At 37.5% G+C, this 25,215-nt stretch overlaps 1 protein-coding gene across 1 annotated transcript in view; it reads right to left on the reverse strand.

The window, feature by feature from the left end:
• The window catches only part of vipr1b (vasoactive intestinal peptide receptor 1b), a 58,067-nt gene that overhangs the window by 22,466 nt on the left and 10,386 nt on the right, over nt 1-25,215 (reverse strand). Inside the window, exons 2-5 of the mRNA XM_041968737.1 lie at nt 24,703-24,793; nt 22,001-22,111; nt 7,339-7,439; nt 2,368-2,465 (exon numbers count right to left, since the gene is read on the reverse strand). Coding sequence (XP_041824671.1) covers nt 2,368-2,465; nt 7,339-7,439; nt 22,001-22,111; nt 24,703-24,793 — 401 coding nt within the window. The remainder of the gene's footprint in view (nt 1-2,367; nt 2,466-7,338; nt 7,440-22,000; nt 22,112-24,702; nt 24,794-25,215) is intronic.

Raw genomic sequence — 25,215 nt, forward strand, 5'->3', positions numbered from 1 at the left:
TTTTCCTGACCTTGTCCTGTCTTGTCGATATGTGTGAGGATGAACAGAACAAACAGGCGAACACTTTCACAGCCAGTCCTTGTCTTTGTGGAAAACTATGAAATGGGCCAACTGTGTGTTCAATTACTATCTCAGTAAGACAAATTGCAGCAGTACTAAGTTTATATAAGACTTGGGCAAAAATGTGGGCAATGAAACAATTTCCTGAAAAATATGGGAAAAGAAGTGTGACTTTGAATGGAAATTAGTGGGTATGGAAAACAAACGCAAACAAAAAACTTTATATTATTTTGTAATACACTGAAGGAGATGATGAGAGCAAAAAAAGCTACAGAATAATTTCACAGCTAACATACTTGTGATAACAACTGTAGCAAAAATAGCTAATTTATACTGACTTTAGGGGCATAATACAGTACACAGAGTAAGATACACTTTGTGCCCAAATGTGCACCCCCCATTTACATGTAGGAATAACAAGTCTCTGTGTTAACTCTTTATTGGGTGAAGAACCGTATTTGTACAATTCATTGGACATACAAAATGCCTCTGCATGCTAGTCTGTGAAATCATAGAACCACACTGAGTTCTCTACACCAATCATCAAAAGTCAAGCTACAACCCAGTTACTTTACTGAGGTCGGTCTTCAGCATAAATATTTAAAAAAAACTATTAGTACTGACCTCTTACTGCTGTATAACTTTTATTATAGAAAAAGTATCCAAGTTTTAAAGTCTTCTAATATCCTCAGATAGTATATTAACATCATTTCCTACACAAGCCTGCTTTTTATGCAGCAGTGTGAAGCTGTGCTGATTCGAGATGCAGAAATCTGGCTTGTTCTTGATGTGTGACCATGGAATGTATAATCTGTCATGTCCTCCATGTCAAGTCACCCAGCAGGAAAAACATCAACGTAATGTCCTAACTGGGTCAGTGAGGAATTTCTTCCATTATGTTATTTAATCATTTTCCAAAACAACTGACTGCCACGATCATCTCAGCCCAGTCTAAACAAAAAATGTATAATTCACACATGTCCACTTGTCCCAGAGGTTGTGGTGTAACACTCAATGGCTGGAAATTGTGAGATGAAAACATTGCCTCAGGCTGATGTTTCCTGTCAGGCAGCACCTCGTGTTTCATGAAGATTGTCATGAAACATGAATATCAAAGTTTGTAAGTTGTAACAATGCAGACGTTTGTAACCATTTAACCAGGTAATTTGTAATATGTAGACCTACATGTAAACATGAACATTGAATTCATCTGCAGGTGATTGTACAGTGGAAAAGTGTGGAAATGGGAGGAAAGAAAAAAAAATGCAAAGACATTTGGACAGAGCAGCCCTCCACAAAGTCAGCTTGCTACTAGTCCTTGATAAACAAAGCAAAGGTCACTTCTCATCTAATCCCTTCTATGTGAGACAATTTTAGCCAGGTAATATGCCAGTAAAATGGAGAAAAATACTAATTAGATTGCTCTGTCCTGCACCACAATCTCTTACCTGCCCTAACATGCATTCAGACCCAGATCAGCTGTAATGAAATGGGTCACTGTGACCATAAACTGTATCCACTGCTAAGATAATTGGCATCACATAGTTTTATTCAGCCTATAACACTTTGACCCTGTGCCTATTTTTTCACATCAGCTCAAAAATTGTATACCATTAATGAAATGAGTATATCTCTGCAACAACGTGGTCTGTTGGAAAATGTTTTGCAGTCACAGTGAAGGAAGATTTGTTAAGATGTGTAATTATCAGTTATCAGTTAATAATAAATGAAAATGACAGGCAGCACAAATTTAAAAAGTGTTTCAGGCTTGCCTAAAAATCTCTTTCAGGATGAATATGACGCAGCTGTAGTTCTAAACATCGATCACCTCAAAAATGTTCCTGAAAAAATCTACCATTTATCTTCTGGTTTATCATGGAAAATGGGAATAGATGCAACAATACCTTTGACCTTATCTGCCCCGTGTGAGAAAGAATCCTGACACTGACACATAAATTGTTAAATAAATATGGCACTGTAGCTTCTGCATTCGTCAAACTTAGGAGATCATAAGTTAAAGAGGTTTAATTTATAGCACAGCCTATTATTTAGCTCTGATGGCATAATTGCACATAGTTAGTGTAGACACATGGGTGTCCAAATATTAAGAAAATTAATCCGAAGGTTCGGCAACATAAAATTACCAAGAGCAGAAAAAAAATGTGTTCCCACACACAATCTTGTATCTTTTTGCTTTTAGGTTAAGATTTAACAAAGAGGCAGTTCTGTTTGTATAAGTTTAGAATTGACAGTTTCAACCCAGGATTGTGCCTGATGGAAAAGCGTGACCATCATGTTTTTGCATACCTGAAGATGCAGAGGATAACAATAGCTGTGGTCAGAGAGATGAGTGAAACACTGTGACCAATGGTGTAGCCGATCTTCACTTGCCAGAAAAACTTTCCCTGAAAAGAGGAGAAAATATGGGGTATAAACAAAAATATAGTTTGTTCCATAATAAAGACCTGTTTTACTTTCTTTCTCTACAGCATGATACTGGAGGAGGTTGCGGTTTCAGCCAAGATATAGCAATAATTTCTTTGCTATCATGAGCAGCATTCTTAGTAAACATGTACAGTTTTTGTCTGTCAGATACGTAGGTAATATCCTTTTTTTTTTTTTTTTTTTTTTAGGTAATATCCTCAATATGAACAAGGTTGGATCAAAATGTATTCTATTGCTTTTTGGAAATATTTCTAAAAATCTATGACCTTTGGACAAAGAATATATGCGTTAAGTCCTCCACCAGCCCACAGTTCTCTAACATAAATCTGAAGTATTGATATTGTTGCCCTCCTATAACCTTTAACAACCTTTATATTTAGGTAAGAGTCCTGGGCTCATTAAATCAGTGTAACAAAGAGTAATCAAACACTGTTTTCTTGTCACTTTTGTATATGCACACTAAGCAAACACAGATTTAAAGGGAATAAACAAGGATCACACAGGAATGTACTTAATCAAATGCAGATGATATCAGTCCCCTAAATCATATTATAAGGTTTTAGAATTTATTTTATAAAATTAGTTGATGTCAGTGTCTCTACCAGGTGGACAACTAGTTAACTGGTTGTGTTCACTAGTTAACAGCAGATCTAACATTTAGTTCTTTCATCTCTTCCTGAACTAAATCATCTCATTGAAAGTAAGAACGATTTTAAAACCATTATTCATCAACATGAACGGCGAGTCAGCAGCTTTCTGATTTTATTTATTATCTTATTATTGGTTGTGGGCTGAGAGTCGGCTGCTTTGGGGACAAAATGTGTTTGAGGCAGCTTCTGCATCGGTGTTTATGGACAATCTATAGAAATAAAAGACTTGTAAGATTGTTTATTTATTTATACTTTGCTCCATGATGCAGCTGTTTTTCTTTTTCTTTTTTTTTTTATCAAAGAATCCCATAATTCTGGACCTGACTGCCAAAAAAAAAAAAAACTAGTTAAACCTGGTTATGTTAACATTTCTAGATAAGAAGAGCAGGCAGTAGACACAGAGGTACTGTTTCTACAGCTTGTCCAGGGACAGTTTTCCTCTGATCCATCATTTCTCATGCTGTTTTTTGCTTTTTGTTTCTCCCTTAAACACAAATTAAGATAAAGGCTGATCTGATTGTCATCATTGTGCTGGGGTCTGTTTATTTTGTTATCAAATTACACCTGTTGGAAGTAACTGAATTGCTTTAGTGGTTTTAAGGAAGATTTTGTGGTGTACATGATCATATATGGACTGGTCTGGGTCAAAATGCCAGGATTGATTTTTTTGTCCCAGTCAGCCCATGCTCCCAGCCCTCATCTGCTATAATAACATTTGCTTCCAATTCCCATTTTTCTTTAACATTAAATCTGTTAGCACTGGATTCATGCTGTAGTGCTTTATAAATGTTTGAGATCGGTCCTTCTTTTTAATTCACCATTTCTAACTTACACAAGCATTTCTTCAACTTTAAATTATTTCCGTGTATATTTTATTTATTATTATTATTATTGGAGGTAATGTCTCAGTTGTACATATTTGTAAATTAAGTTCCCGTTTCATTTCAAAATTGGTCCCTTAAAAAGTTGTGTTATATGTTAGTATATAGTTTGTCCATTTCTTCAAGAGTGTCTATAATATATGTCCAATATTACTGCTCAGTTGGAAAAAATAAATGGAAAAATCTAATTTAACTTGCTCTTCTTCCAATCGGAGTCTGTGCTGATCTAATTTTCTCTGCTGTCTGGGTTCAGCGGGCAGTATTGTTGAGGTATTTTGGCAAACTATTTAAAAAAAACATCCAACAACAAATCAAACAACTTTTTGAAAAAGATTAAATCCCTCGGTAGCTGTCAGTATGATCCCAGAGGACTAAAGGGTTTTGCTTTTCAGCTACTGGCAAATCTCTCACTATATTTTTTCACTTCAGTGAATGGCAGCAGCCTACAGCAGATCAGACTTAATGTCAAAAACAATTCTGATTCTGTTTCTCTGATTCTCTGTTTTCTTGAAAGGCTGACATTAAGAACCAAAGTGACAATCGTGTGGTTGAGAGACGAGTGCCCGGCTGTCCAGTAGGATTGACTAAGAGTAAATTCAAACATCCAAAGAAAGAAAAGTCAGATAAATTGTAAACTGTGTTTGTCCTCATCATCGATCCTTTTCTGTTTTTTAGACTGTAAACCTTCCTAAGCTCTCTGTAATGTGGATCAACCAAAACCCTTCTTGGGTAATTCTTTAGGTTTTGCAGCATACTCTCAGTTGCTGGACACGTCTGAACCTCGAAGCTAAATATTACAGTAAAGGAAATTGTTACTGACCTGCTAGAGCAACAATCTCACCAGAAATTTAAAAATGAAATGAAAGAGCGTCAATAGAAAGCTTAATTAATATTGTGTTCATGTTTCTCACAGTCAAGCCTTTCAGCAAGAGCTAACCTATAAGAAACATTCATTTATATGTAATTACTGGATTTAAAGCTTAATTCACATATAATTAAATAAATGTACTTGCAAGTTTTTATCTCTTATTACACTTTCTTGAGTGACAGTTCAAATATGATTCCTAGAACTGCAGTCCTGCGTCTTACCCCCACTTTATAAGAGTTAATACCTGGATTTACTGTTGCAGCTCAGATGAAAAGTCATTTAATAAACCACTGGACCTTAGAAAGTGCTGGCTTTAGCCCCACTGTGCTGCTGCCATGGCACTATATGTTTTGTGCTTGATGAAAATGAGATTAAGAGCTCTGTATCCTGTGGTACACAGATATCAAGTATGCAGAAAGACAGACATCAAATTCCTTTTAGAGAGCCTTGGTCCCTCCTGACGTCCTATGTGGCATGCTAATAAAGCCGAGTCTGTGACTCAGTGTGCCCACCAGAAAAGCTTTTATCACCATGTAGTGCTCATCCACTCTTTACACCGCTCCACGGTTATCAACACAGACAAGATTAGCTCTCTCTGAGGAAAAACAAAACTAAGCAAGACTAACATTTGATGTATTTATGCCCTTCCTGCCCCGGGAGACACCATGAATAACCTCTCATAATGCCTGATAGCACAAGCAGCAATATAAACCGACCTAGCTTTGTAAATGAGAATTGTGTATTGTGCTTCAAGGCTGTTGCTCCTTAAGCACAAAATGAAGAATTCTTCTTTTTTTCAGTTTTTATGCAGTTATATTTTATTCAGTTTTATCAGAATATTTTTGACTGTACTGTATGTCATGAATTTTTTAGTTGAGAGGAATAAATGTTTTCCGTGCAACACAACAGCAACCCACAGGCTAATACAACCTGTCATGTTCATTCATGTTAATTTTACCATCGGTAATACACAGTTTCTTAACGTATCAAACGTGGCTGCTTTTTTGAAGAAATTTGGTTAAAATCAAGAGATGAAGTAATGTTAAAACATTTCATAAATCAGTTTTGTATTAACATAAAACTCTGTAATGAAAATACAAATAAATAAATAAATAAATAGACAAAACTATTGTCTTTGGATTCCACTTTAGAATCACATATTATTCTTTGGGCAGCTAGATCGAATTTCCTAGAACCGTATCCGAGAAAAGAATTCTAGGATACGGTCAACCCTGTTACTGAAGATTCAACACGGTGTGAGGTAGGCTTCACATTCTCTATGTCTGTGCCTCAATTTAAGGTCTACGCACTGGTTCATCGGCTACATATGTCACAGTGACGCGCCAAGCATGGCATGCAGCCACTGCTGCAGGGTACTGGTAGTGTATCCCTTGTAGTTGTGGACTATTAATTGGTTAATGAAGTGTCTACCAGCTAGAAAAAATGTTTTCAGTTTTAAGGAACAGATAAATTAAAAGAAATAAAAGTAAAATTCTGGCTGCACTTGGGTTTCAAGGCCTAAATTTAACTAAGGGAAATCCCTGGAAGAATCGGATTGTCTGGATTATTAAGCTTTTGACAGTTGTCACATCTTCATTTGCTAGGCAACAGGGGGCTGGAGTACAATGGTATGTGAAAGATTGGTTGGAGTTGTCAAATCGCTGCTGTGAGTCCGGTTAGAACTCCGAAGAGCGAGTCAGCTGTACTCAAGCAGGGTTTATTCAACCAACAGAACTTTACAGTTTGTCCCTCCTTTAGGCAGCCTTTTCAACAGTATGGCTAGGTAGGCTGACTCAGTTTATGAACGGAAAGCAGCCACAGTTTGCTAAAACTATGTGAGCAACTCCTAAGTAGCCAGTGCACTCTGAAGCACGTTGACCCTAAATTGAGACAGTTCATAATTATAGTATAAAAGTGGAGCCATGCAACTGAAACAGTTTGTCTTTTTTACACTTTAGAATAATATTTCTTTTAAAGTTGATAATTCAGTTCTGTGAACATCCCACTTTTCACTAACCTTGGCAAAATAATTATCAGCTGTCTCATTTAGCTTAGCTAAAAATAAGCTACTATAGAAATTACATACAATTTTGTTAGTAAAACTATTTTATTACTCTAAGCTGATGTTAATTCCAATAATACAATAATCAAAATGAACTCTATTTAAAGTCTGGAATTACTCGCTTGCATGAACACCACATAAATGGTTAAATAAAAAGAAAACACAAGGCAGATTCTGATCATGAAACAAACAATCAATAATGCCATTTTCCTGATAGACCCAAGAACACCCACCCACAGAGCCAAGAAAAGATGCTCCCATTACATTTCTCTTGTCCATTAACTCTTGACATGTTCTCCCAATGCACTGTGGCATTTATTCATTCACTATGGGAACTTCGGCTCAGCTTGTAGATGGGGGCAATTTACTCACATCATCATTGGTGCTGTTGAGATTGTATCCACAGTTCACAGCAACGTCAATGGGATGCATCTCAGTCCAGCCGTCTGCTGTGCAGGTTTTAGAGAGGTTTCCTACAGGTTGAGTAGAAATAAAGAGGTCACAGCCACCCAAGCACTGGATTCGCTGCCATCACGGCAGTGAGAACACATGAAAAGCAGCATTGTATTTCTGTTGTTGGGGTTAATGTATGGAGTAAGTTGGACCCAGAACTGAAAGACTGTCCAAAATAATTCAGTTTAATAAAATGTTTAAGGTAAACATTATAAAATCTTATGTTGATATGGAAGGCTGATTGTAGTTTAAAATGAAAATAACAATGTATTTTGTTTGCGTCGTGTGGAATGTGATGTTAAGTTTTTACAAAAGTATTGTGATATATATTTCACAAGTAGTATTAGTATTATAAGAGATGTGATCTATAGCTTTGGCAACTATTCTTCTGTTAAGTTAATGTACTGGGGGTGAGCTAAATAAGCTTACTCCTTTTCAGACATTCATGTGGTGTCTTTGTTCATTTCTTATTATTGTTTCGATGTTTAAGATGTCTGAATGTCTGAATGAAGTGTTTTCTCATCATCTCATCTCATCATCTTTAATCAGCCGAGTAGTTTCAAAACTGGTTTAACACTGTCTGTGTGAGACGTATTGTAACACATTGGTTTCTCAGATTGCTACAAACAGCACAAAACTTTCAAACTGACAAAGTGTAGTACAAATCTACTAAAAATGTTAGCCACTATTAACATTTTATTTATTGTATTTTTTAAAGCATTAAGTTACTGAAAATGGCTATAAATGTACAAATAAACGATAAACTATCTTTACAATATTTAGTTTATTTTTATAAATTCCAAAATAAAAATTGAAAGAGGAGCCAAAGATACAACAAATAGAAGGCAATGACCCTTCAATTAAACCTAACACCAGACAACCAACTGCTACACCTGTACCAAAACACAGCACAGAATTTCCTACAGTGTTCAAGGGAAAACAAAGCTGACTTATCAGTAGTTCCTAAAAAAACACAAAAACAAAACACGTATCATGACAACAAGCAAAGTACCAGAAACACACACAAAAAAATCCCCTAAACAAAAGCAGCTTTTTATGCATAAACCTGCTGGACAACTCAGTGACTGTCAGCATGCAGAGTTTGAGGATTCAGGAGTGATCAGAGATGAGTGTGATGTGCAAATGCAACCATGTCTCTACGGAGGCTAGAGGCAGACTAGGCTGGAAGCCCAGAGACCCGGGAGACCAACAGCAATCCCAGAGCACAAACCCCCATCACCCCACCATGAAGACAACCCCGGACCCATCCAGAGGGAGGCAGAGGAAGGCCCCAGCCAGAGCCCTGGCCACAGGCCACAGGCCCCAGCAGGCCAAGATCTGCAGCTGCCAACCCCACCGGGTACCGGCCATGCAGGGTGGCCAGAGCACAGGGCCCCAAGAGCCAAGATTGCTGCCATGGTGACTGTCCTTGTCTGGGTGGTCGGGGCCCTGCACTGCTGCCCTATGGTTGTGTGAGCACAGTCTGTCTGGGGCTGGGTGGTTCCTGTGGTGACGGCCTCTGTGGTCATGGGTGGAAAGATATCACTTCCGCACCTGGTGCCAGTTTTCTTTTTAAAAAATTTAGATGAGACAAAAAAATAAAAAATAAAAAAAAAATAGTAAGTATTTGAAAACAAAGGGTTGACCTTAAGTGAATTATTCTACTTTTCTAGTTATCCTCTTGATGAGCAACCTGTAATAAAGTGAATTAAATCACATTTAACTAGGATCAAAATTGAATTGTTCACATCTTTATACTTTCATTTGTTTGGAACACATGAAGGGAGCAAATTAGGTTTACTCATTGTCTTTTGCTGCTATAAAAGAAGAAGAAGAAGAAGAAGATTCTTTCTGGGCCAAATATGTGTCTGAGAGAGAGGAATGTTGATGAGATATGTTGAATAGATAATGAGTTCCTAAAATTGTAAATGTGACTCCAAAGGAGTCAGTGCTCACCAGCCATGGACCTCACCGCACATCACTGCCCAGTAGTAACCTATTATTTGGTTTATTAATGGAACATATTAATAAATTTCTCATTTATAGGCATCAAAGATTCATGTAAACAGCTGAAATTTAAATTAAACCTGAACACCAGTGGGACTGATACCTCCTTGTGTGTGTATGTAAGCTGATGTTATCAAAGGCAAGTGATTAGCTGTGGAAAAATGAAGGTGCAGCAGGAGGTTGGTGGAGTATTATGATGCACAGCCAGAGAGAGGTCACTGTGCAGTTGAAATGTCAGGTAATCTCTGTTGTTGCTGCATACATATGTCATGGAGCATGTTTACACATTTCCTACAATTTTTTTGTATTTTATAATAAATTGATTTCTTTCATTTTGTAAACATGTCTTGATGGATGCACGAGAAAACATGACTATATGTTGTGGCTATATGCATCTCTATTTTAGTTAGGCATGTATTATCTGAGCATTACCCTCTTTGTGTTTAGATTTTAGCTTAAAATGTCACATGTCACATGTTGGTTTTGTTCTACTTCCCACTCTCATTTAATGTAATCTGTTTTGATTTATGTGTGTTTGCACAGGCAGAACTCACAAGTGGATCCACAAATGCCAGAGAAGGGAAGAAGCTTTCAGACTGCCACCTCTGACAGTCCCATTACCTGACTAACACTGTAATCTCTAAATCCTAATGAAGAAGAATGGTTTTTCACAAAATGCTTTCAGATTAGTCCGTCTTTGGCCACAGCATCAAGCCTTTTTTCAGACAAACAAGACAACCCCACCTACATTGTTCACTCATTATCTAAGAGTAAATTAATTATTATCATCACACTAAATTGTAATAATATAATAAATTGTTGCAGGATGACAGAAAGAAAAATGTGGACAGATACACTGCATCAGTGTCATTTTATTTGTGGGGATAGATTATGAAAATTTTGTATTATTTGCTTTTGATTTACATATATTTCTGTGTTTGTGGATTTAGACAAATCATCCCTGAGCTCTCAGTCCATACTTTTGTATTCCTACAGAGTTTAAATCAAGCCGTTTCTGTCTCAGTCTATTTGCTTTGCAAACTGTATATATGCACTGTGAGCTGACCTTGTTTTCAACTTTGCCCTGAGAGGCACAAACACCATCAAACTTTTACTGAGTCTGCCAAACAATTATGACACTTTAAAATAAGAAGCTATTTATCTTTACAAGTGGTTTCTAGAAATTTGCACATTAAAATACTGGTGGCCATGAACAATGTGCTTCTTTAATGATATCTCACAATGAAATGTCCTCTTGCCACATAAAAAACTATTTTCATTTTTTCATGTCAGTGCAGTGAAGTGGCTGAGAGGGAAAATCAAATTATTTTGCTTCATATTAAATTCCAAATCTTCAAAAGTCAGTTTAGACGAGACAGTACCACTAAGGCTGCTGCTCCGATGCTATTTGCAATTCATGTGCAAAAGTGTGGGCATGAGATGCGCCACAAATAGAAAAATGGTGCTATATCCTCTAAGCAATAAGGCTCTGAAACAAACTTCAGTGCTGCTTTTATCATCTTTCATCAGGTACACTTTTTCAAATTTCCTAGATCTTAGATGTGGCACAGCTTGAACTGAAGAGTCTTTCTGTGGTTGAATGTTGTGATTTGAACCCAGAGTTCACAGCCACAGAGGAACAAAGTCACTTAAGTGACAAAAAAGATTTGCTGTGTGATCTGATGAATCCATGGTTGCTGCATTTTGAAGGATTTTTTAGACAAGGTCCAATACGGCTCATAAGAAGGTTATTTGATATCTGTTCACCTTGGGAGTCAGCTGTGCAACTCCCTGCACAGATTTATCAGGCAGGCCAAATCACTAATTAAATCTTGTCTGAAGACTTGCTTTGATCATATGGCATTAAATGTTGATATTCACCCCAAATCCTTATGTTTTTGTTTAATAATGAGTTTTAACTGTCCCATATTATGCAAAATTCACTTTCTAAGTCATATGTTTTCTCATAGCCTGTGTATAAGGCCAAAAATGAGAACATTCTGTCACTTTATCTGTCACTCTCTCACTTGCTTGGTCCACTGTTGAGTGAATGTGTGCTCAAATGAGTGAGTATGAGATCTTTCCCTTTTTGACCTCACGATAGGAGATAACCACTCCTCCCGGTAGTGGATACTGTCATTGACCCCCCCCGGTTAGCTGAGTCTGCCAACTAAAATCAAAGAGCGAGCACCAGCAAAAGTTGGATCCTCTCCAAGAGAGGGGTGTGGAGTGGACGTGGACAGGCACCACTCATGCACATTTAAAGGTTCAGACACAGAAACAGCTCGTTCTCAGTAGAGCTCACAAAAGTGGCATTTGGAATGGCTGAAATTAAGGACCAAGGTTGAATTTGGGGTAATAAACTTTGAAAACAATGTTGTTGGACCTCTGATACCCACATGAAATTGTTGAAAAAAGATATAATAAGGGAGCTTGGTTGCAGTTGATTGTTTTGTTGTGGATAGCACCACATGATCAGAGTTCAAAACTTCATATTCCATAACACTGTCTATTTTTCTCATCTTTACTATGTATTCTTTTACTTCTAGCCATTAGTGTGAGATAGCAAATTAGGAAATAATAATTTCAGCAATTTCCCTTTTGGATTGATAAAGCAATATGATTCAGATTTGAAGTACATAAAGACAGAAGAGAAAAGTGGTGGACTGACAGGACAGGAATCTTTCACTTAAAAGTCAGGGGCTTATTTCCATCCACCACCCCTGCTTCCATCTTCTTAAAGCGTTTATAGTATTGTCTTATTTAAGAGTGGCAGCGGTCGATGTCATCATGTCATGAACGTACTCATGTGGAAACATCATTAGTAGCACTATGGAAGCTGTATCTCAGCAGACAACTGTAGAAGCCATGTGTAGGAAAGGCACAATTTTTTTTAGCCTTCATTGTAAAAATGTTACATATTCTTAGATAATTTTGGACTAATTTTGGAAATGTAACTTATCCATTGTTGTCCATTAATGGGAAACAAGTTATTCCAGTAAGCAAGATGTCAGATCCCATGACGCTGAATTGGAATAAGTGCTATAGAAAATGAATGAATGAATGATGATGTCAGGTTAACTACAACTGAAAGAAACTGCTGAAAGAAACAAACAAAACAAAGAAAATGCTGGGGCAGCATTTCTTTAGAAAAGGAAAAATGTTGGGAAAAGATTGTTTGGGATTTGGGGGGCAGAGATATTTACAAGTTCCAACTCTTTCCATGGATGGTAAGTTGATGGATAGTGTATTGTGGACACGAACATGTTCACAGTCACTTCTTGCAGACCCACCTCTCTTTGGTGTATAAGACGCCTCATAATTTAAGGAATTCCAAAGCATATAAATCAAATCTGGCAAAAAGGATTTAGGACACAGTTAGTCTCCATAAAATCTATGAAAGTCAACTGAAAAGTCCTGTGGCTTGGCTGAACATGACAGAGTGTCACTAGATGTGGGCGGATTAAAGACTAACTCTGTGTTATGGAAAAGATTTGGGGAAGTGGCTGTGATAATCATAGTGGGTAGCAGGCTTATGATCCCGAAGGACAGAGGCATTCAGTAAGTTAGTTTCATGGTTGCTGCTGCGACGTGTCAAAACAGAGAAAAGAAAGCAAATGAACTTTACAAAAAAAAAGAGAGATAAGTTGAATCAAGGTAAAAAGCTGCTACTCTTTACTGATATTTTAAATCAAAGGTAAGGCAATTACACGGGAAGAGATAAAGATGAAAGTCAATCATGTTTTTCATCTAAGGGATAGAGGACACAGGTTAAGTAAAATGAGTTGCCCATGAATATAAAGGAAAGGTTATGAATATTTTTATATGAATATGTGGAGGATGACAACTTTTAATTTAGAAATTTACCTTTGCCTCAGTCCACAGCACCACCTACACCTTATCTGTCCAAAGGAAAAAACAAAAAAACATGGTCCCTGCTCTGCCACGTCTTTGCTCATCTGTCTGATTTAGTCCACCTGGGCTTTCCTGATTCCTACATTGTTTCTCCTGTTCTCAGCACTACTTAAACCCTCTCCAGTCTCTCGCTCTCTGCCAGATTATCAGCAGCTCTTTCCCAAGTTGAAGTCCAGCGTTCTGTTCGTAGTTGTCTCAAGTTGCCTACCAGTTCATGTCCCTGGATTACTCTTCTTGCCCTGCCCACGATGGATTTTCTATGCTTCTTCATATATCTGGATTTGGACTCAGACTTTGTTTTTGGACCCCCGAGCTTCACCTATAGACTGTGATAAGTACCTCTGGCCTGCCTGCCTGTGTTCTGACCATTTGCCTGCTTTTTGACCTCATCACTGGATTCTGAACTCTCTCCAAAGCCATCTAGTCACCATAATCTTCTTTTACAATAAACCTGGTTCTTTTTGTAATACTGTGTGTGTGTGGGTGGCTGAATTTCCAGGTCCTCAGTTACTCAATACAAAAATGGCTTATTTTAAAAACAAAGTTCATGTTAAAATCATGTGACTATTCTGAGGCTTCTCATTGCCTAAAAGGAATACGTATTAATCGTATCTCAGTAAACGCATTAATACTTAGATGATGCATTAAAAATATACAACTATTTTATTTCATAACAGTTTGCTGGTATTTTCTGTGTCATAATAGCAGCATGTCACATTATTAGATTAATAGCATAGAAAACGTATAAAGCATTAAAAAAGGGACATCTAAGGACCACGCTTTGTGTTGAGCTGACACTGTGGACTCTTGGGTAAGCAAGTTGGGGGTACTATTACAACACTATTCCTTCTAGTACATTATCTAAAGACCTAAATACACCTCAGTACCACCAGAACTCAGCTGCGTAACTAAGTACTTATTCTCACTCAATGGGTCCACTTCAAAGTCTTTTTCCCCACTATAACCACAGGTTCCCCCACCCCTCATAGACCAGCACCATCATCACACTCTGCCCCTAAAGCTGGGTACACACATGAAGGTAATCTGGCTTTTTTTGGCCCTATTTTGGCCCTTTCCAACCAAAGACAGCAAACGCCCGATTATCTTAAGTTTTATAAGATTTTCCTATAAAATTATCATTTGGTCTGAGGTGTGTTGCAAGTGAATTCATCCCGACAGTCGGCACTAAAATGGGTCATCAGAAGTACTAAACATGTTCAATATTCCAGTCTGTTATTTTTTCAGTTCTGGATTTTTCTATTAACAATAGCTGCAAGCCCACCATCAATCCCTCGTCTTGTATATCCTCTTCAGGTGTTGTGTTTTCCGGTTGTTGCCATGGTTCTTCTTCGTTTATGTTAGATCACGTTTGATCACGCGAGACTTCTGGTTTGTAAGGACTAGATTCTAGATCGGCTGCGGGACAGAATTGGTGTGTGTGTGTTGTTCTGTGCTCAGATCACACCACACACAGTATGATCAACATGTTAAATGCCTGATTTTTTTTATCTTCATGTGTGAGGTCTCAAACAGATAAAACAATCTCATCAGATTTAAGAAATCCTTATGTGTGTACCAGGCTTAAGCCTCAGCTCTTTTGATGCCAAAATCCTGTTGACACAATTTATTTGTCTCATCCAGCTGGACGTGTTTCCTCAAACATATCAGGGACTGATGGGTTCTATGCACTCAAAAATATAATCCAAACTAAACCCTTATCTGTCATTAAAGATTTTATTTAGCTGGAATTCAACTAGTGTTGTTAGCTTGACTGGTTGCAACAACAAATAATTTAATTTGATATCTTATTCATTGTACATTATGATTGCATATAAGGAGGCAAAAATTAACGTTTTCGAAAATCTAAGTTGACAAGATGGGCATCTTGTCAAACAGCAAAATGGTTTGGATAATGAATAATTTTCTACATCTTCACAGTTTACACCAGTGGTTCCCAACCTGGGGTTCAGGACCCCCCCCAAGCCGGGTGCCCCCAAAGAGCACAAGGGTCCCTGAGGCTATGAACATTAGAGCCATTGTGATAAATGTCCATAAATTGTCTCCATTTTAAGGAAAAAAAAGTGAGGCTGTATGTTATTCATTTAACTTTAGCTTTGTCAAAGGACAGAACTCAACCAGAATACATTATATATGGTGAGAATCTCACTTTTGAAAGCTAAAAACCAAGCATGGTTCCATCACAAGGTGGAGCAGGGGGTCCATGGTATTTTAGTATATGTATGAAGGGGGTCCATGAGGAAAAAAGGTTGGGAACCACGGTTTACACCATACAATGTCAATCTCAGTGTGCACTTCTGCACAATCGATGCTAATGTTAAAGCCAGAAAAGACAATCAATAACATTACCTATTGTATATCTGCAGTCAGAGAAATAACAAAAACTGTAGTTTGTTTTCTTTGTTTTCTTTGTTTTTGTTTGTTTGGTTTTTTTTTTTTGTACAAGTTACAAATGTACTGAAAATAAATTGCAAATAAATTCAAGCAGATGTCAAAACATGCAATTTGCATAAATTTTATATACTGTGGTAAAAAAAAATTGCATTAGAAATACAAATATAATACAAAAAATAAAATAAAAAAACTAAACAAATGAACTGTCATTGTCCACTGACAGTTTTCCATGACAATATGTAACAGACAATAAAGTTGACATCAACTGAAATCTCAGAGGGCAAATGATGTCTTAGTACCATGAATAATCTTGTACAGACATTGTCAAGGAAGGAAGAATCAGAAAACAGATTATTTCAGCAACAGCTAAAATGAGTTCATTTAAATGTGCAACACAACTTTCAAAGCTTCAAATGAATCAAAACAGCCTCCCTCTCAGAAAGAAATAGATGAGAAAACTAAAATGCAATCAGCAGGCAATACCAGAGTAACAAATACATCTTTTATCTTCTTTTCAATGAAGTTCATGAGAGAGAGAAAGTGAGCTACTCAAAATAGTGGAAAAATTTGCTAGATTTTGAGGATTTTCAGTGGGGTTGAAAGTGCATCCTGCAATTGTAAAGTGTCACATTTTCCTTGGTCTCTAATTTGCTGTTTGACTCTTGGAGGTGCTAATGCCTCCATGAGGGAAGTGGGTGTTTCAGCATGCACAAATAGCTCTGGAGGGATTTTACTGTCTGTTTAAGAGGCTTTTCACACCCACAAAATATGCATAGGTGAAAAAGCTCACCCACCTTTAGCTGGGTTTTTTAATACAAACTGACAAAAATCTATGGAAAAGTAAAAACATTGCAGCCAAAATATTTTGACTAATGACGACGGTGAAAGGGGACAGTGTGCAGAATAAAACAAGGCTGATAGAGTACATAACAGTGAACTGTTTGCTTGCTGTGTATCAGACAGCTGAAGATATAAATAGAAGGTGGAAGAGATTAATGCAGTTCTAGAAATGAGACATTTTGGATATAGTTTTTGTGCAGTAAGGTGGAAATATGCTGAAATTTATTGCAATTGCAAGATCAGTTTAGTTTCTCATTCATCTAGTTGAAAGCTTTGTATACTACAGTTATCCTACATCTGTAAGTGGTTACTTTAAATCAAAATGTCCATTTTATATCCTGTAGTGCTGTCAATGGTTTTAGCACATTTTTCAGTCAGGGAGTAAAAGACGAGCACTGACTTGCTGGGTCACTGAAGCAGGAGCACAAGAGGAGCAGGTAAAAAGCCCCGAGGTGTTGAATGGATATCCATCACTGCACCAATCTGAAAATGATGCTCAAAGAGGAAGGAAAAGGGCTTTGAAAGAAAGTTCTGGGTCAGGTTGCATTTTTCAGCTGCATTTTTCTCTAACTATATGGCATGTGTTCAGTTCAGTGCTGTTCATTTGTGGACATTTCAAAATGGAAGAAGAGATTATGTTACATTAGGACATGAAGAAAAAACCTTGTTGTCCAAATTCACATTAAATTTAGAGCATTAGATCATCACTGCCACGAAAGAAAATAAATCTCATCCAACCGCATGATGTCAGCTAGAGAGTTAATGTTGGAATATGATAAAAGTTAGTCTTAAGGTGACCCGTGGTCAGGGGTAGTCGCCTCTAAAATAGGAAAATAAGTGAGAAGAGGCAGGTGTGAAACATGGAGGACTGAGAGGGCCTGAGGTTATACAGGAGAAAGAATGAGACAGTAAATAGTTAAGAAAAAAGAAAAAGAAAGATAAAACTAGCAAGAACTCTGTCTTATATGCCCATTTTCATGAAAAATGTTGTTTATTCACCCATGCTCTACCACCCCAGTCTCACAGGAAAGTGTGTGACAGTTAGATTTATCCAAATGTTCAAATGCTGGTGTCACAGTTAAAGGATTAAAATCATGAGATGCTCTACCTGGTATTAACATAAACACTGTCAAGCTGCCATCAAAATGCAACTTATTCTGTTTCTACATTATGTTACTATTTTATTTGATCTTTTTTTTTCTTTCTGTTAAATTAAATTTCTTTTATTTCTTTTAAAGTTCATTTTTAATGCACTTGTTATTGATTCCTGCACCCTCCTGCAATGCTTTTAAGGTTTTATGTAAAGCCCTTTGAACTGTATTGTACATGAAATGTGCTATACAAATAAACTTACCCTGCCTTGCCTTACATTATTTTCTGGAAAAAAAGTCACTAATAAGATTATTTTTAGTTTAATAAATAAAAACAGTCTATTGCAGTTCCTTGTGCAGCTTGATTATAGTTAACCGGCTGCTCTACTTCATGATGCATAATGTGAAGCTCTGCAGGCTAATAGCTGGAATGACAATTGCAGTATCCTCTTTACAGAGCTTAATTAATTATTGCATTTACAAATAAGGGGCTGCACGGTGGTGTGGTGGTTAGCACCGCAGCCTCACAGCAAGAAGGTCGCCGGTTCGAATCTCGGCTGGGGGGAGGTTCGAACCTTGAGGGTGGTGGCCTTTCTGTGTGGAGTTTGCATGTTCTCCCCGTGTATGCGTGGGTTCTCTCCGGGTTCTCCGGCTTCCTCCCACCGTCCAAAGACATGCATGTTAGGTTAATTGGACACTCTAAATTCTCCGTAGGAGTGAGTGTGTGTGTGAATGGCTGTTTGTCTCTATCTGTGTTGGCCCTGCGACAGACTGGTGACCTGTCCAGGGTGTACCCTGCCTCTCACCTGTTAAAATGCTGGGATAGGCTCCAGCTCACCCGCGACCCGAAATGGAATAAGCGGTCAAGATAATGGATGGATGGATGGATGGATGGATGGATTTACAAATAAGCATTAAAGTTAAGCTCAGTGCATATGGCTAATTTACACCTTACAGAAAGATAGTTGTGTCTCCCTCACCATATAAGGAGCTTACAAAGCAGTAACATGGAGGATTGAGTGCCTGAGTAAAACAGACACAGAGCAAGTCTGAAATTTTATTTCCTTCTTTTACTTTCTTTTTTGTTTGTATTGGGTAAGCGAAATGCAGAAGCTGCTACAGTAACTTTTCAACAGAAGCAGACTACTTCTTTGGCATGATTATTTATCTAAATTAATACAGTAGTAAAATGCATCCCAAGATCTTATATAACAATAAAAACTGACATCCTCTTATACTCGAACTATACTCTGGTGTTGTTGTGCACATACTTAAACATGAGAACAGTTTTGACAATGTGGTATTGCTAATTTTGACCAAAGTTAAAGAACTGAACACTTCTTGCACCATTGTGTCAATGTTTGGTTCTTAATAAAAACAGGTGTGAAACACTGAGAAACTTCACTTAACAGCGCAGACAAGAACAAAGAACGAATTATCAACATTACGGTCTTTGTGTGTGTTCCTGTTTACTATGTTAATGTGAATGACTTCCTGAGTGAGTATTCATGACTTCATTCTGAAATTTTCTGATGAGCTTGATGTAGCAGTAGGTCAGCTAGGACTCTGCAGAGGTTGGAGACCAATCAGAGGAGGCAGGAACTTGAGGAGGGACCGATTGGTAGCAGGTGTGACTGCAGGCTTTTACTCTGCTCAGATTTTTTGTGCACACTCTACTGGAGAGTTTTGATTCCCTGCGGTAAGATGGACATTTGGGGTTTTTAGAATTGTTTCATAATCATACTAGCATTTTAATTGTTAGGTTATTGAAGGGGTGCATACACCCTCAGGTATTTGTATTTTAATGATTTTAACTGTGGGTCTGCCATAACTTCTTTGTAAAGACTGAAAACCTGACTGTTTTTGTTATTACTCATAGCACTGACTACAGCCTAATTTAATTTAATTTAATTCGGTATTATATATTTTAGCTTTATTGCTTTTATTGTAGTGTAGGATTGGGCATGGTGGTTAGCACAGCAAGAAGGCTGCTGGTTCGAGCCTTGGCCAGGAGAGGAAATTCAAACCACAGCCTTTCTGTGTGGCGTTTGCATGTTCTCCCCTTGGATGCGTGGGTTCTCTCCAGGTACTCCAACTTTCCCCCACCGTCCAAAGACATGCGAGTTAGGTAATTGGTTACCCTAAATTCTCCCTAAGAGTGAGTGTGAGTGTGAATGGTTGTTTGTCTTTCAATGTTGGCCCTGTGATTGACTAGCGACCTGTCCAGGATGTATCCTGCCTCTCGCCCGCTAATTGTTGGGACAGGCTCCAGCTTCCTTGCGACCCTGAATTGGACTGAGTGATACAGATAATGAATGATTGAATGTAGTATAGGATTGGAGTTTGTTTGCCTTTAAAGTTTCTGACATTCTGTCTCTGTCTGTTTTAGTGCTGCAGCTGGTGTGGTCCTCCATTCACCGGTGTGGTTAGGATACTGGGAGCTCACTTTCGATGGTGATATGGTTTGTGATTGCACGTATTTATTAGTGTGTTGTGATTATTTGAAGTGTGTCGGATTTAACATTTTCAGTTATTTTTTTATTTTTCTTGCTCCCATTCACCTTTTCTTATTCACATCTTCTAAATGCAAATCAAAATACTCTATGGGAACCTGTATAATGTCTGGGCCATAAAGAAAACTAAATGTGGCTACACACTATTTTATCAGCAGTGACTTTGTCGGCCTAACTTTTTTTAACTACTCAGTAAGTCTCTGTTTCGTGGTATGTGTAAGAAAGAAGATGTGTGCTGTGTGTGCGGCTGAGGCTACATAAGAAAGTATAAATAAATAAACAAATAAAAAGCCTGACAAGCCAAAAATATCACAAAAAAAAGCTAACAAGGTCAGGACACAGTTAAACTTTCTTTTTAAAGACAGCTGAACATGAAAGAACACTGTCTCCTTGTAGAGACAGAAGATGATACAAAAACACATTAAAAAAAAAAAAAGTAGTGTAATCCCCGTCTTTATGTCTACTGGGTTGACTGTGGCTCTTTCTGGAAGGTCAGCAGTTTGATCCCTGTCCCTTTATATTGTTCTTGGGCATGGCAGTGGACCTCCACATTTCCCTCGATACCCTCACTAGTGTGTAAAAGAAAAACATACTACATGTAGTGTGGAGACCTACTTACCCCCTGCATGGTTCCAACAGCTTGTTAACAGCAATAGCTAATCAGCCAATCACATGGCAGCAACTCAGTGCATTTAGGCATGTAAACATTCTCAAAATAATAAACTGAGCATCAGGAGATTTATGTAACTTTAAAAATAGCATGGTTGCTGGTGCCAGACGGACTGGTCAGAGTATTTCAAAAACTGCTTATCTACTGGGATTTTCACACACGATCATCTCTAGGGTTTACAGAAAATGGTCTGAAAAAAAGAGAAAATATCCAGTGAGCAACAGTTGTCTGGATGAAGATGCCTATCAGAGGAGAATGGGCAGACTGGTTAAAGATGTAAGTCGCTTTGGATAAAAGCATCTGCTAAATGACTGTAGAATAGAATTAAAGAAATAGATAGTTGTAAGGTAAGGTGACAATCAAGGTATGCAGAAATACCATCTCTGAATGCACAACATATGGAATCTGAAGCAGATGGGCTCTAGCAGAAGACCATTCTGGGTGCCACTTCTCTCAGCTAAGAACAGGAAACTCTGGCTATACAATTCACCTAGGTTCACTAAAATTGGACACAACATCGCTTGATCTAATAAGTCTCAATTCCCTCTGCAAAGTTCAGGTGGTAGAGTCAGTTTGATGTAAACCACATGAAAGCATGGATCCAGCCTGCCTTTAATCAATGCTGATGGTGGTGCAGGGATATTTTCTTGACACAGTTTGGGTCTGTTAGTACCAACTGAGCATCATTTAAATGCTGTCCGAGTATTGTTGCTGTCCATGTCCATCCCTTTATGACCACAGTGTACGATCTTCTGAAGGCTACTTCCAGCAGGGCAATGCACCAGAACATGACAAGTTCACTGTACTCTAATGGCCTCCACAGTCACCAAATGTTGTAAAATCAGAATCAGTAGATGATGTGTGAAAAGCAGTTACTTCATAAGTGCTTTGAACCAGCTTAATCAATTATATTGTCATAATAATAAATGTGCATGTACAGTGGTTTAAACATTAAAAGCAGAAACACACTTCTAAATGCAACCTGTTGGTGGTGCTAAAGAGATCAAACTAGCAAAATTAAGAGTTTTTTTCTTTACATTTTTATGGGTATACTCAGCAGTAATTCAGAAAATCAGAAAATATTAATTTATGTAGTAATTTACTGCTGGTTGAATTAATATAGATGATTTTACCTCTTTGTTGGTCACTGAAGTAGCTGAAGTACGTAGGGCAGGTTATTGTCACCACCTCTCCCACTCGGGCTGAAGGCCAACAAGCGACGATGTCCCACATGCCTTGGCAACCTGCCATGAGAGAACAACAACACTGACATGGCATCACTCACCTTGAGACAGACACACATACACAGATGACAGGGAAAAAAATCTGTAAAAGACTTTGTCAGCTCCTAAGGTTTACAGCCAACTTACTGTATAAAATTTGTGATATGAATTAGATAATGATTTTTTTCAAATGTAATGTATATCAGTGAGTGAAGTCAACTTAACTCACCTAAAGTCTTTGTTTAGAGTTATTTTATTATTTCTGGGGACAGCTTCAGATTTTTACTTTTCTTTGTAACACAATAATCTTGCTTTGGTTCAACTGTTGAACCTTTTTGAATATTATCTACCCCCTTTAGATTTGAATAACATTTTTTAAAAAAAATTTTTTTTATTTATTTATTTTCATTTTGATTTTTTTTATTTAATATATTTTTTGGGGGGGGGGGCAGGTACACAAAATATAAACTTAAGTTGAAATTTCTTTTTTAATTTTCTTGGAAATATATATATTTTTAAACTGTATTCTATATTCTATATTTGCAATGAATGCCACAACCTTGTGCCAGTTAACAGCACCTTATTCTGATCCATTATACCCCCATAAAGTTTAGGAAGTGTATAATACCAAAACACAAGCAGTGAACTATCTCAGGTTCTGACGGTCAGACACACAGGAAATATAAGAGTTGTTTTGTTTCCAGATTCTTCTGCAACAATCTCAAGAGTCATTAAGTGACACGTTTAAGGCTTCATTAGGAATATACAGTGTACACAGAAACTCCCAGACGGCTGAAAAAATCCCCCTACTCCATAAAATATGTTGCACAACCATACGTTGAGAACATAAAAAGCACATTCTGCTAATTCATTTATTCGGGATGTGACCTTAGAGTGTAACTTCCTCTACCTTCCTGTTGAGGAAGCAGATAGGAGAGCAGAAAAATGAGGGTCATTGCAGAGATAAGGAAAGCTGTTTCTACACAAGCCATCCATATATATCCATTTAATGCAATGTGCAGTATGTCCAGTATGCGCACTGACTTTTTATTAAAATGAGCAAATGGAGATGGCACTGAGTTTTGTGTGAATAGGTTTTTGAATTGCTTATAATATATAGAAAAAAAAGAATGGGTACCTCAGGGGAGGAAATTTTATTGTTTTTTTTTTTAAGGGGTGGCATGGCTCAGTGGGTAGAGTGATCGTCTTGTAGCATGAGGGTTGCCAGTTCAATCCTGGGCCTGTTGAGCGCATGTGGAGGTGTCCCTGAGCAAGACACCGAACTCCAACTTGCTACTGATGGGTCATGGTTAGTGCCTTGCATGGCAGCTTCCACCATCAGTGTGTGAATGTGGGTGAATGTGATGTACAATGTAAAGTATCATTCCAGGTACAGAAAAGCGCCATATAAATACAGACCATTTACCATTTTTGCTTGCTTTTTTATTTTAGTTTTATTTGGTGCACCTGTTTAAGGGAATAGATGTATTTTATAACTCATTTTACTGGGTCCAGGTGTATTACAGAAGCATTTAGAGCAATGACTGGACATATTCACTTACTCCCACAGAAGCAGTGAGTGAACTTACTATCATTACCTCTGCCCATAATATAACTTTTATTAATTTGACTTTCAGTGCTGTATTTTAGATTAATATATTAATTAAATGTCTTAACTCTCAGTAAGAACTTTGTCAAGTGTGTGTGGTGAAGTTTAAAACTCTAAGAAAGTTATGTCCATGGTATGGACACCACTTTGTGCCACATTAGATTCCTGTTTCCAATATTTAGATGTACAGACAACAAATGCTTTGGTACATATGGAAAAGGAGTGATTCTCTGACAAGTTTCCAAACTACAGGTGTAGCTTTTGTTTTTTTTTCTTTACATTTTTATGGATATTTGGACAGATTCATGAAGGACAGAGGACTTGGTGGTATTGTAGGAGTGTCTTTTTAAGATTAAGTGCACCATTTTGATGCAAATGTCCTGCATGAAGTTCAGCTTAAATTGAAATTTGTTTAAAGTGGTGGTGATTCAGCAGTATGATCATTTATAGTGTAGTCTGTAATGCTGTCACATTCATTTTTTAATTGGTTTTTCTATTATACACACAACTCCTGCTGATTTAAGTGGTTTTGATAAGATAAGCATGTTGAAATATGACATGTTTAATTTTAACAGCAGAAACATAAGAAGCAGAACAGAAGCAGAAGCCAGTTTTTTCCTAGACTAATGGACTACATACATTTAGTCTCAGAGCTCCTTTAACTGGAAACTGGATGTACACTGAATGTTGATCATTCCGAGGAAGTATTAATATCTCCTAAAACATGACAGTCATTTTTGAATGTGTGGCTTAAACTCTCTTTTAAGGTTGAACTCATATGTTGTGCTAACAGTCAGCTGTGGAAGGCTCAGCATAAGTACATTATGTGTCTAAAAAATATGTGTTCTGTTTCTGATTGCAATAATAGTGCTTTATCTACAAATTCCACACTGTATGACTGTACCTTGCTATTCATTATCTCTTGCTGCCTCCAATTTCCTCTAAATATGCTCCTGCAAACATTAAACAGCTACAGAGATGAAAAAGTGTTTTGGAGAGTGACCTGAGGTGACGTTCCCAGAGGTGCTGTTTGCGCAGCGTTCTTTCTCCAGCTCAATCTCGTTCACAACGTCACACATCTGAACTGATAAAACCTGCAAAAGAGCAAGGAAGTAAACTTAAATGTCAGAAATATAAAAAAATTACAACAACATTGTAATCAGTTGAAGAGATTTGCATTCAGCGATTGAGGGAATTAGGGAGGCTGTATTTATATATTTATATGTATCTGTGGCCTTTTATTCTCTGGTTTTCCTTTAGAATAAATCTTTGTATAATAATACAACAAATACGCAGAAATGTTCCCAATGAATAAAATCCCAACGTTCCTTTTTAAAGGGGGAAACAGATGCTATCGTGCAAATGGACAAGGAAGTGCAGGAGGGAGCCACTGAGTAATCTGCTGCAGTTGTTCATCTGTGTCAACAACAGCTGAAAAATGTAGGCTGACTGCTTTTGGCAGAAATCCAGTGGGCCAATGAACATGTGTAAGACATGCAACAAAAGCTTGAGAAGG

This window comes from Melanotaenia boesemani, chromosome 18 (genome assembly GCF_017639745.1).
Source record: "Melanotaenia boesemani isolate fMelBoe1 chromosome 18, fMelBoe1.pri, whole genome shotgun sequence".
NCBI classification, from domain to species: Eukaryota; Metazoa; Chordata; class Actinopteri; order Atheriniformes; family Melanotaeniidae; genus Melanotaenia; species Melanotaenia boesemani.